The sequence below is a fragment of the Hyperolius riggenbachi genome, chromosome 11 (assembly GCF_040937935.1).
Source record: "Hyperolius riggenbachi isolate aHypRig1 chromosome 11, aHypRig1.pri, whole genome shotgun sequence".
Classification (NCBI taxonomy): domain Eukaryota; kingdom Metazoa; phylum Chordata; class Amphibia; order Anura; family Hyperoliidae; genus Hyperolius; species Hyperolius riggenbachi.
Genome location: NC_090656.1, coordinates 155,939,899 through 155,952,488, shown reverse-complemented (window position 1 = coordinate 155,952,488; position 12,590 = coordinate 155,939,899). Strand labels below are relative to the sequence as shown.

Genomic DNA, 12,590 nt, shown 5'->3' with positions numbered 1-12,590 from the left:
GGAGCATCCGTGGAGCGCACGGAAGGTATGTATCTGCCACCGCTGCCCCGCCGCCTCCGCCTGCATACCATCTTTGTTTAATGCTGGAGGGGAGAGCCCGAGGTGAGGGAGGGGGGGGCCCTTCCCCCCTCCCCACCGACGTGCCACCAAGCTCTCCCCTAATGCTGCGACCCCTCCAGCTCTCAAAAACGGCCCTGAGCGGGCCCGGGGGGAGGGGGAGGGGCGGCCTAACCTGGGAGTCCCTGTCACTCACTACTTAACTGGGGGGCGCCTGTCACTCACAACCTAACCTGGGGGGGCACCTGTCACTCACTACTTAACTGGGGGGCGCCTGTCAATCACAACCTAACCTGGGGGGCGCCTGTCACTCACTACTTAACTGGGGGGGGGGGGCGCCTGTCAATCACAACCTAACCTGGGGGTCCCCGTCACTCACAACCTAACCTGGGGGGGGCGCCTGTCACTCACTACTTAACTGGGGGGGCGCCTGTCAATCACAACCTAACCTGGGGGGCGCCTGTCACTCACTACTTAACTGGGGGGCGCTTGTCACAACCTAACCTGGGGGTCCCTGTCACTCACAACCTAACCTGGGGGGCGCCTGTCACTCACAACCTAACCTGGGGGGCGCCTGTCACTCACAACCTAACCTGGGGGTCCCTGTCAGTCACTTCCTAACTGGGAGTCACCTGTCACTACTTACACTGGGGGGGCTCCTGTCACTACCTGAACTTGGGGACTCCTGGCGCTACCTTAACTAGGGGGCACCTGTCACTACCTAAACTATCTAGGCCAGCCAGCCTAGCATCACCACCAGCCAACCAGCCCAGAATCACTGTCAAAAAGGCCACAGCATCACCACCAGTCAGGCCAGCATTTACTTCAACCAGCCAAGCACAGCCCAGCATCACCGCCAGCCAACCCAGCCACAGCATCACCGCCAACCCAGCCACAGCATCACCGCCAGCCAACACGGCCACAGGATCACCGCCAGCCAGGCCACAGCATCACTGCCAGGCCTTTCAGCCCACACATCATCCCCAATCCAGCTAAAAACAGTATTGCCAGGCACAGCAGCCAGTAGAGGAGAATTCAGAAGCCAGGTGAGGGGTGTCTACCATATTAAGGGGGCATTCTGCCTATTTATGTGAAATGCTGTCTATTTATGTGCCTCATGACTGCTGAATGTGTCTTGTTGGGGGCCTCATGGTTACTGAATTTGTCATGTTGGGGGCCTCATTTTTGCTGAATTGGTCTTGATGGGGGCCTCATGATTGCTGAATTTGTCTTGTTGGGGGCCTCATGATTGCTGAATTTGTCTTGTTGGGGGCCTCACGATTGCTGAATTTGTCTTGTTGGGGGCCTCACGATTGCTGAATTTGTCTTGTTGGGGGCCTCACGATTGCTGAATTTGTCATGTTGGGGGCCTCATTTTTGCTGAATTTGTCTTGATAGGGGCCGCATGATTGCTGAATTTGTCTTGTTGGGGGTCACATGATTGCTAACCACGAGACTATGGGAAAAGCTGAATCATCATCATAAGAGACAATAGCATTAAACCTACTTTTTTAGCTTTTTAAAATAGAAAATAAAACTGGGAGGTTGTACAAAATGAATTTATTTTTCAGGAGTAGGATGGATGAAATTGTTTATCTTCACAGTTTATTTTCAACTAGGATTTTCCATAATGTTCATGTATGAGTTAAAACGTTTGTACAGTATTTAGGTTAAATTGCTGTTGCCACAAGGGGGCCCAGTGATTTTCTAATTACGCCCCTGACTACTACCTAAACTGGGGACACCTATAGACCTGGCTACTTATACTGTACTTAGAGGGGTGTGGGAATGTTGGAGTGGAGGGTCCTGGAGGAATGTTTGGGTGGGAGGTCCGAGGTTCGTGGGGTTGGAAGGTCGGGGGGGGGGGGGGGGGGGGGTGGCGTATAACATTTTTTTGCTATGGGGCCCAGTCATTTCTAGCTACGCCCCTGCGTCTGGCTGACATGCAATGTCACCTCTCTATACAAATAGCCCTCATTCTTTCGGCCTTCAAGCATTACAACATTACCAAGCCACTAACCCATCCATGCCACCTGCACAACAAAACTTCCTCCTACAATGCGCAGAATTCATCTTAACCAACATATTTACGTTTAACGAGAAAACTTACCATCAGACAAGCGGGACCGCGATGGGGAGCTTGCTCGCCCCCTCGTATGCTAATCTTACAATGGGACTCCTGGAACTACTCAAACTATCCACACACCATCCATTTTTCAACAACCTTGTACTATATAAGCGGTATATCGATGACCTTATTTTAATTTGGAAAGGAGACACTATACTCATCCCACAATTTGTCAGTTACCTTAACTCGAATACAGTAGGACTCCAATTCACACACCACCACCACGTATCCTCCATTGAATTTCTTGATCTCACTTTATACATAGAATCGACTCACATTATGACAAAAACATACTTCAAACCAGTCGATGCCAACAACTACATACATTTCAATAGCTTTCACCACCACCCTTGGATTACTAACACCCCCTACAGTCAATACAGAAGAATACGTAAGAACTGCACGGACCAATCACAATTTGGCATTCAATCTGAGATCCTTACCAAAAAATTCACAGACCGCCATTACCCCAAAAAAACTCATCAAAGATGCAAGATACAGAGCTAAACATCCCAACCCTCCTACCACTACAAAACAACCTACTAACACTACATGCCCACCCAGATTCACCACTCGTTACAATGCCCAACATCTGTCCATCCGCAATATCTTAAAAAAACGATGGGACATCCTTATGCAAGACCCCTATCTACGTCCTATATTACCCACAACACGATCAATTACATACCAGGAGAGCACCAAATCTCCGCAATCTCTTAGCGCCAAGCAAACTACGTACACCAAACCAACCCACCACCCTGCAAACGCAGGAGCCTGGTTGTTTCCCCTGAAACAAAAACCGTTGCACAGCCTGTCAATTTATCAACACCTGCACATTCTTTGTCTCCTCCAGTACCGGTATTCAATATCCCATAAAAAAACACCTCACCTGCGAATCTAAATTTGTCATCTACCTCATCTCATGCCCCTGTTGACTCCAGTACGTGGGGAGGACTACACAGTTGGCCCGCAGCAGAATCGGACAACACAAAAGAAATATCACTAAAAAATTCCCCCTTCATAGCGTATCACAGCACTTCTGCACTCACCACACCAACAACCCACAATTCTTCAACATTACACTAATTGACTCAATTGATGAAAGTTCGTCAAATGCATTCGAACAACTTAAAAAATATGAAATATTCTGGATACAAAACTATAAGAATCCTCACCCCTGAGGGTCTGAATGAAGTTCTGGAAAAAATTTAATAAAATACCATTTTTCTTTTATCTTGGCCACTCTTTTACCCTATTTTTGTCTTGTTTTTAGGACTTTAATTTTATTTGTCCCAATACGTTTTAGTGTAACATCGTCCAGTTTTACAAGAACACCTCTGGCTTGATCATTATTTTACATACATACATATTTTATGTCAAAAAGTGTAATTTAGTTTGACTGTTATGTGCTTTTTAACCGTTGCTATAATTGTCCAGGACTATTAAGTTGATCCATATTTGTTTATCCATTTCAGCCCGCTGGGATTTTTCACCTTATGCATCAGAGCAATTTTCACCTCCGATTCATTTGCTAATAACTTCATCACTACTTATCACAATTTATTGATCAATATCTTGTTTTTTCCACCACTAATTAGGCTTTCTTTGGGTGGTACATTTTTGCTAAGAATTATTTTTTATAAATGCATTTTAACAGGATTAATAAGAAAAAAGTGGAAAAAAAATCATAATTTCTCAGATTTCGGCCATTATTGCTTTAAAATAATCCACGCTACCATAATTAACCACTTAAGGACAGGGGCTGTTCTCTCTGATCTGTGCTGCATGGCCTCTCCAGTCCGCAGCACAGATCGTGTGAAAGGCAGGGCGATCAGACTTGAACCCCCAACTTTTTATGCCATCTCCACGAAGCAATTTTTCATATGGTATGCTTTATGATATGCAATATATTGATATGCAAATTTGTAACTGCAGAATTTACTATAGTATAATGTACTGTTTCTTGTCTACAGTTTTGTCCCCACGTTTATTGCCTGAAGCGGGCTTGGCCTGCGAAACGCGTTGCACTGCACTTTTTGGGGTATTATATAATGAATGTGATTGCTACTATTCAGACAGTCTTTCGTGTCTGCTTTATGGAGGTAAGTCCACCACTTCCTCCAAACAAATTTTAAAGGTTTTATTCATTTTTATCCTGCTTGCGCCTCTGTTCTCCTATTGCTATATACCGTGTCAACCCCTGGTGGAGGAGTGATCTACCCCTTTTTCTGATCTACAGAGAGCGACTTCTTATCCCTGAGTGAGGACAGGTCTGATCTCCTCACCTGCCTATACAGTGGTTGCCTATGTGGTAAACCACGCTTGTGAGTATACTCTTCTCACTGATTATCCTTACTTTATTTTTGCATAACATACTACACTGTATTGGGCTCTCGGTCTCTCTAAATTTTATATGTGGTCTGATGTACTGGGGGGCAGTGAGGGCTACTTTGGGCAGTGCAGCTTAGAGACAGCTTGGAAGGGAGCTCCACAAGATTCCTCTGCACCACGGACGCACAAGGTTTACTATATATTTTTTTTTCCCTGGCCTTTATCTTCCAAACTTAGGTACATCTTATGGTCCAGAACATCTTATGGTCCGAAAAATAAAGTATTTATTGTTCATCTAGAATAATGAAAAACTTTTTCAAGTTTGTATTTTTTTTATTTACATGTTATACTGTATGTATTTCATCTGGGGAGGCTGAACACTAACTGAGACGATGCAGGAGGTGCTAATTGTAGTCATCCTCAAGAAGTGAAGGGACCCATAGCTCTGCTCCTCCTACCACCCAATTTCTTTAACCCCCCGGTGATATGATTATTTCCGGATTTCAGGGTCTTTCTAAAAGGTTTCAGTCCCTAAAATCAGGAAATAATCATGCCATCAGAATGCCAGCAGCAGCCCCTGCTTTCACTCACCTCCCTGGGCTCAAGCGCTGCAATTTTACCTCCGTCCTCCGATATCTCTTTGGAGAGATCAATGACGGCGATCTCAGAGTGTTTCATAGCCTCCGAGGACAAGAAGTAGAACGGCTACAGATGTCTGAATCCCCCAGAAGGTGAGGAAAAGCTCCCGCTGCGAGCTATACTCTGCATAGAGCTACCGGTGGCTAGCCCGAGCTCAGCTCAGGATTACCGCCAGGGAGGTTAATATGGATGCAAAGATTTTTGCTAAAGTCCTAGTGAATTGTTTGAAACCAGTGTATGGGATGCTTATTCACCCAGATCAAACAGGTTTTATACCAGAAACGGGTACAAATGTAAACCTTAGACCAGTGGTCCTCAAGTACCCCCAACAGTGCGTGTTTTGCAGAAAACCACAAATATTCACAGGTGAGGTGATTAATGTCTCAGCAAAACTTACTGTTGGGGGTACTTGAGGACCGATTTGAGAAACACTGCCTTAGATGCTTATTTACGAATTTATGTACTCAATATGCTAATTTCCGTGTGTGGAGCATCCTGCATCGGCAAAACTAAGCATGAATGTAAATCTAGGATAGGCAAACATATCTTGTACGAGCATTAACCGGAAAAGAAAAAAAACAAACACTTTTCTGTCCTGACACCAGGGGCCCGGCACTTCAAGACAGCCCATGGTGGCAGGACCAACAACCTGAAATTTGCTGGCCTTGACAGAATACACAGGACAATACGTGGAGGCACATTGCATTTTTTACCTTAAAGGGAACCTAAACTGAGAGGGCTATAGATGTTTCCTTTTAAATAATACCAGTTGCCTGGCAGTAGTGGTTGAATCACACACCTGAAACAAGCATGCAGCTAATCCAGTCTGACTTCAGTCAGAGCACCTGATCTGCATGCTTGTTGATGGGCTGTAGCTAAAAGTATTGGAGACACAGGATCAGCAGGAGAGTCAGGCAACTGGTATTATTTTAAAAGGAAAAATCCATATACTCAGTTTAGGTTCCCTTTAAAGCAACATTACGCTGCTTACACACAGGGACGTTACAGGCGCACATTAGTGCAGCCTGTAACGCTCCCCCAACGCACAGCAATGTAACACAAGTGGGCTGTTCACACTGCCCACATTGCGTTACATATAACGCTGCACGTTGTAGTGAAAGTGCAGCATGCTACGGCGTTAGAGCGGCTTAAGCCGCGTTAGACTGTTTGCACATGCTCAGTCGTGTTGGGGAGGAGCGGAGAGCGGCCAGGCACATGGCTAATTAATATTCACTGCACGTTGTGACGTGCAGTGTTTACTTCCTGGTGCGGCCGCTCTGTGTGGCGATTGGCCGGCGGGACCACGTGATGCCGCATGCGTCCAAGAGTACGCATCACGGACGCCAGAGTGCTGCACAACGCGGCTCACTCTGACGTACACATCGAAGAGCACCAGGCCTTGCCTTAGGTGCACGTTATGCGACCTTAACGTAGCACCTAATGCAACGTCTTAGTGTGCAAGTAGTCTAAATCACTGAATTCTGCAATCCCCCTCACTGTTTTACTGATTTACAATGCAGATTTCTACATACAAATGAAGTAACAATTCAGAAAATGCTGTAAGACACATGCAAACATTCTCCAATAATGAATGGTGCTGAGATAAGGTAACGCAAACCCACCTTCCTTTAGCATGCCTACACGAAGGCACTTTGTAAATCGGCAAGCTTGGCATGCCTTTCGTCTTCGCTTGGTAATTTCACACTCATTAGTAGCTGGACAACTGTATTCAATATTCCCTATTGTAAGAAAGAAGGAATGATCAAGAAAGATTATATACCTGGAAATGATAAACTTAACAGCCAATGCAACAATTTAGGCCAAATAAAGCATCTAGTAGCAGCTTTTAAAGTGTACCCGAGGTGACATGTGACATGAGATAAACGTGTATGTACAGTGAAAAACATTAATAACCAGGCCGTTTTACTAGTTTTATTTTAGTGCATGAAAGGGTTAATTTTTAGGCATGGAAGTGACATCTTCTGTCTTGTCGGTACCTTCTTGGAATATAGTAAACATCATTGATAACCTAAGTACAGCCATAAAAGTTTTCCTGGCAGAATACAACTGAGAGCACAGGGAGCACTATGTAACTATGAGAGCACAGGGAGATAAAATACATGAACTATTGACCTTTTTCAACTCTGGGACACTAATTAGGCCGCTACTGAGCAGAGGCAACAAAACATTCAAGCTACTTTGTAAATGTTTAAATGTAAAATAAAACCCTGGGATATCTAAAAAAAAAAAAAAAAAAAATCATTTTAAGGAGCAGGAGGATAAATCGTGGTTTATCACACCAACATTCACCTTACACCAACATTCCTGAAAATACAAAAAAAAAAAAAAAAAAAGGTTCAAACAAAAAGGACTTGGGCTTCAACTCACTGTGGCATTACCGCATTCGGTCATACTGAAAAAAAGCTGATTTTACGGAACATTTTGTATAATCTCCATTCATTAACCTCCTTAGCGGTATGCTTGACACTGTCGGGCATACTGCCGGCTGTCCCCAGGAGTCCCCCAGTATAATTTTAAGCGATCGCATACCTGTAATAGCTTCAGCTAGCACTAGGCTAGCTAGTAGTGGTGGCCGGCATCCCCCAGATTACTTATGATCCCCCCGAACGCCGCTAAATACATTACCCCCCCCCCCCCTGGATGCAGTGATTGTGCAGCCTCCCTGCACATCTCCGGTCCTCTCTATGGGGAGGATCGGGTCTGTGCATAACGTCGTGACGTAGCTGACGTCATGTTCGATCCTCCCCATAGAGAAGAGCGGAGCTGTCCGGGGATCGCAGGATCCAGGCTGGGTAATGTATTTAGCGGTGATTGGGGGGGGGGATCAGAAGTAATCAGGGGGATGTTTTTGTCCACCACTACTAGCTAGCCTAGTGCTAGCTGAAGCTATTACAGGTATGCGATCGCTTAAAATTATACTGGGGGACTCTCGGCTGCAAACCCTCTAGCGTGCGTAACGCTCAGGAGGTTAAGGCTGTTGCCACATAAGCTGAAATTACCGAGCAGTAAGGTAAATTACCGACTTGTGCGGTAAACACCTCAATAAGTGTCAGCAAATGTCAATTCATGAAGATTAGAGCATGCGGTAAAGCCTAGTAAAACATGTGCAGTGTTAACCGGCAGCTCTGAAGTGTCGAAAACCAGCTTCAGTGTTCAATAAGACCTGATTGACAGAAGTAGCAAGCCAATAGCAAAAGCCTGTCTCCCACTACTCTCTCTGATAGGCTGCAACACCTTCTCTCTCGGGAGGAACAAGCGTCTCTACCCCCAGGCAGCAGAGGAGAGAGCGGAACAAAAGAGGTTTCCCCTGCAGCCCGTCAGCCGTTTAACCTTTTAGGTTCCGGTTTGAAGATGCGGAAGAGCTAAGCATGGCATGTTTAATGTTTCTTGGAAGTTCATCTAAATTGTGTCAATAAAATTAAATGTTAAGGCCAATAGACATATTCAGAGGAAGCAGAGAGAGAATAACAAACATGTACATGTAAAGGGATGTCGGGCATGCCTTTTACTATTATAATGCCGTCACAGCATGTAACAAAACAGAGACAACTCCACACTCTTCTGCTGTTATCGAACGGGTTTTTGTGAATTGAAGCAATGGGTTTCATTAAAATTACCGACTGTCTACCGCACCTGTGAATATCTTGAAGAATTAGCAAAAAAGTATAAAATACCGCAGTCTGTATTTTCCAGAATTTTTTTTTTTTTTTAATCGAACAGCCTTTGATGAATTGAAGCCATACACCAACAAGAACGAAAACACAGTTTTATGAAATATATGTACACATATCGGACAACGAATACACCCCATGTAAAACATCAGTAATCATAAACCCTTCTCTGAACCATACACCACCCGTTCCTACCATTCTGTCCTACTTCTCCCCTTTGCTTTTATACTGTAGGAGTGGCACTTTTTTTTTAACACTGTACAACTCTTTCTACTAACTTGGAATAAGCCCCTTCAGTCTAGTTTCTGCCTCCACCATTCCTCTGAAAAACAGTAATTTCTGAAGTCACTGCCTCCCTAGTATCACTATCCAAAGGAGTACACTTCTAGGTGAAGAATGTTAAAAATCTGCCCAATTTTAAAGCCCCAGGGTCATGTTACAAGGTCTCAGGTGTTAATGGGGGGCAGGAGTGTAAAGTTTGGGGTCTTCACTCTCACATACCGTTCACTGGAAGTTGAACATGGCACCCCATAGACCATACTACAGTTTAACAGGACAGATTCCACTCCGATCTCTTCATGGATGACCAAAGAAATTGAGCACACATGCTCAGAGACATATCCAGAGGTTGTCTTTTGCAAACAGATATATGAGTGCTAGCAACACTGCTGCAGAAGTTGAAGGGGTGGGCAGTAACCCTTCAGTGCTTAGACCATACGCCTCACACTACATCTCAATTAGTCAGCATGGCTATTGTAACAAACACAATTGCTAACTTCCAGCTAGAGCAATCTCCTGCCTCTATCTGGCCAGCAGACGCCAGTCAGCCAATCAGGTGTACTGTCATACACCCTTTGCCTGCTGTACCAAATCTAGCAGGAATTACATAAATTAGCATTCAGGTGGGAGGCTTTGGTTGGACGCAATCGTGAATTGCATCGTTTACAGGGATGCCCCGTGTAGGCACATCTCCCACACGGTTCCCTCCCTAACCACTCACCTGTCAACCGCATCCTAGAAGCTGCAAAAACGAAATTTAAAATCACAAACACTGGTCCACATGACAGCCCAGGGGCCCCAGGTCTCTCTCACTCGCTGGGGCCCCCAAACCACCATGCGACACCTAGAGGGAAGTGTGGGTAAGCCCTGGACCTCTCACCTCCAGGGAACTCACCCCACCACCTCTAAACGGAATGCCAATACTTTTTGCAGCTTCTAGGATGCGGTTGACAGGTGAGTGGTTAGGGAGGGGACCGTGTGGGAGATGTGCCTACACGGGGCGTAAATAACGTGAGAGATAGCTAGCTCCTCCTTAAGGAAACACACCCGATACCGTCTTTGCATAAATCCACTCTGTCCAAACCACCCATCAGTATTTGCAGAGAAATTCTTCCAGACGGCCACTTTGCAGATCTGCTTAAGTGAAGCGCCTGACCTTTCAGCCCATGAGGTTGATATGAATCTAGCAGAATGAGCCTTAATACCCTGTGGGGCTAGAAGTCCCTGACTTACATAAGCAGTGGAAATAACTTACACACGCCCTCGTTTGCAGGAATCAGGCAAACGAGGCGCCTTAAGCCACCTGACAATGGTATCTTTGGACACTTTTAAACCGATATTTGCATTTGAAAAGGACACACGTGGTTAGATCTTCTAAATTACTTGGTTGCTTCTAAATGGGCAACCACAGATCTCTTAGCATTTAAGGTATGCCACTCAGCTTTTCTGTCATTTTTGGGAAGATCACAAAATGATGGGATGACAATTTCCTGAGTCCTGTCTAAGAAAATTAATTTTCCAGATTGCTCTTGAAATTTGTGAAAATGGGGGAAATGCATACAGGAGCACTTTAGGCCAAAGGACTACCAGAGCATCCAGCCTCTCCAGAGGACAGGGAGGAGAAAAAGATCTTAGTTTTTTGCATGGGTAGGGGATGCAAAGAGGTCTATCATTTGGAGAACCCCACATGCTTGAGATCTCTTGAAAAAAACTTCGCAATTCAGAGCCCATTCTGCTTCCAACATTTGAAGTTGACTTAGTCAATCCGCCAAAATATTTTGTGAGCCCCTTCTCCAAGTCTCTGAGATCCTTGACCTTTGGCCCTCCCTGCTTTTGTATGTAGGAAACAGTTACCATCTTGTCTGAAAGAATCACAACATGAAAGTTCTGGAGAAGGGGCAAAAAATGAATCATAGCCAAATTTACTGCCATAAGCTCTCTGAAGTTCAAGGATTTTAATCATCTCCTGGTCCCAAAGACCCGGAACTTGAGACAAATTAAAATGGGCCCCCCACTCCCAGAGACTGGCATCCATGTAAACTCTTACTGGTGAAAAGGGGGGGGGATAAATCTTCCCACCAAAAAAAGGAGGGACTCCTTCACTGCTTGTGACAGCAGGAACTTGTCTAACGGCAAACTACCGTGATTCCAATGAAGAACAAACCATTCCTGCAAAAGGCGGTAATGAGCCTGCGCCCAAACCACCCCAGGAATAGATTTATTTATTGTATTTATAAAGCGCCAACATATTACGCAGCACTGGATATATGAGGTCATCAGACCTAAAAGAGACAAAGTTGCACTTAAAGTCACTCTTTCCTCTGACTTTAAAGAGACTCCGTAACAAAAATTGCATCCTGTTTTTTATCATCCTACAAGTTCCAAAAGCTATTCTAATGTGTTCTGGCTTACTGCAGCAAGTTCTACTATCACAGTCTCTGTAATAAATCAACTTATCTCTCTCTTGTCAGACTTGTCAGCCTGTGTCTGGAAGGCTGCCAAGTTCTTCAGTGTTGTGGTTCTGTGATGAATCTCCCCCCTCCAGGCCCCTCTCTGCACACTGCCTGTGTGTTATTTAGATTATGGCAGATTCTCTCTTCTCTCTTATCTTTTACAAGCTGGATAAATCGTCCTCTGAGCTGGCTGGGCTTTCACATACTGAGGAATTACAGACAAGGGCAAAGCTGTTTGCAGGAAGAAAAGAGCAGCCTGAAACTTCAGTGCATGAGATTCTGCAGGGGGAAAGAAACACACAAATGATCTCTTGAGATTCAAAAGGAAGGGTGTATACAGCCTGCTTGTGTATGGATGTATTTTCTATGTGTGGACATGCTGTACATCAACCTACTTCCTGTTTTGGTGGCCATTTTGTTTGTTTATAAACAAACTTTTAAAAACTGTTTTTAACCACTTTTAATGCGGCGGGGAGCGGCGAAATTGTGTCAGAGGGTAATAGGAGATGTCCCCTAACGCACTGGTATGTTTACTTTTGTGCGATTTTAACAATACAGATTCTCTTTAAGGAACGAGCCATCTCCCTCAATTTCAACTGCTTTTTTCCAGAAGAACACTAATTTCTTGTGAAGCATCTATCCAAAATCCCAGGTATTTCACTTTCTGAGCCAGAACCAGCAATTACTTGTCCACATTCAGAAGCCAACCCAGGTTCGACAGTACCTGAATTACCAAACTCAGGTCTGCCAAGAGTCTCTCCCTTGAGTCCGCTAAAATAAGCAGGTCGTCCAGATAAGTAATTATTCTGATCTGTGGCAGATGCTGATGAGCTGTAAACTCTGCCACGATCTTGGTGAAGATCCGAGGGGCTGACAAATTCCCAAAGGGAAGGGCTATGTATTGAAAATGGCAAACAATCTCCCAGGATCACACAAATCCTAAAATTACTGATAAGAGGGGTGAATCGGAAAAAATGTAGGTAAGCATCTCTCGGGTCGAGAGTCATCATA

At 44.8% G+C, this 12,590-nt stretch overlaps 1 protein-coding gene across 3 annotated transcripts in view; it reads right to left on the bottom strand.

The window, feature by feature from the left end:
• ESRRA (estrogen related receptor alpha) overlaps positions 1-12,590 on the bottom strand; it is a 264,360-nt gene that overhangs the window by 121,792 nt on the left and 129,978 nt on the right. For all 3 annotated transcript variants that reach the window (XM_068259914.1, XM_068259915.1, XM_068259916.1), the window contains one exon: positions 6,778-6,894. In XM_068259914.1, the coding sequence (XP_068116015.1) occupies positions 6,778-6,894 (117 nt within the window). The remainder of the gene's footprint in view (positions 1-6,777; positions 6,895-12,590) is intronic.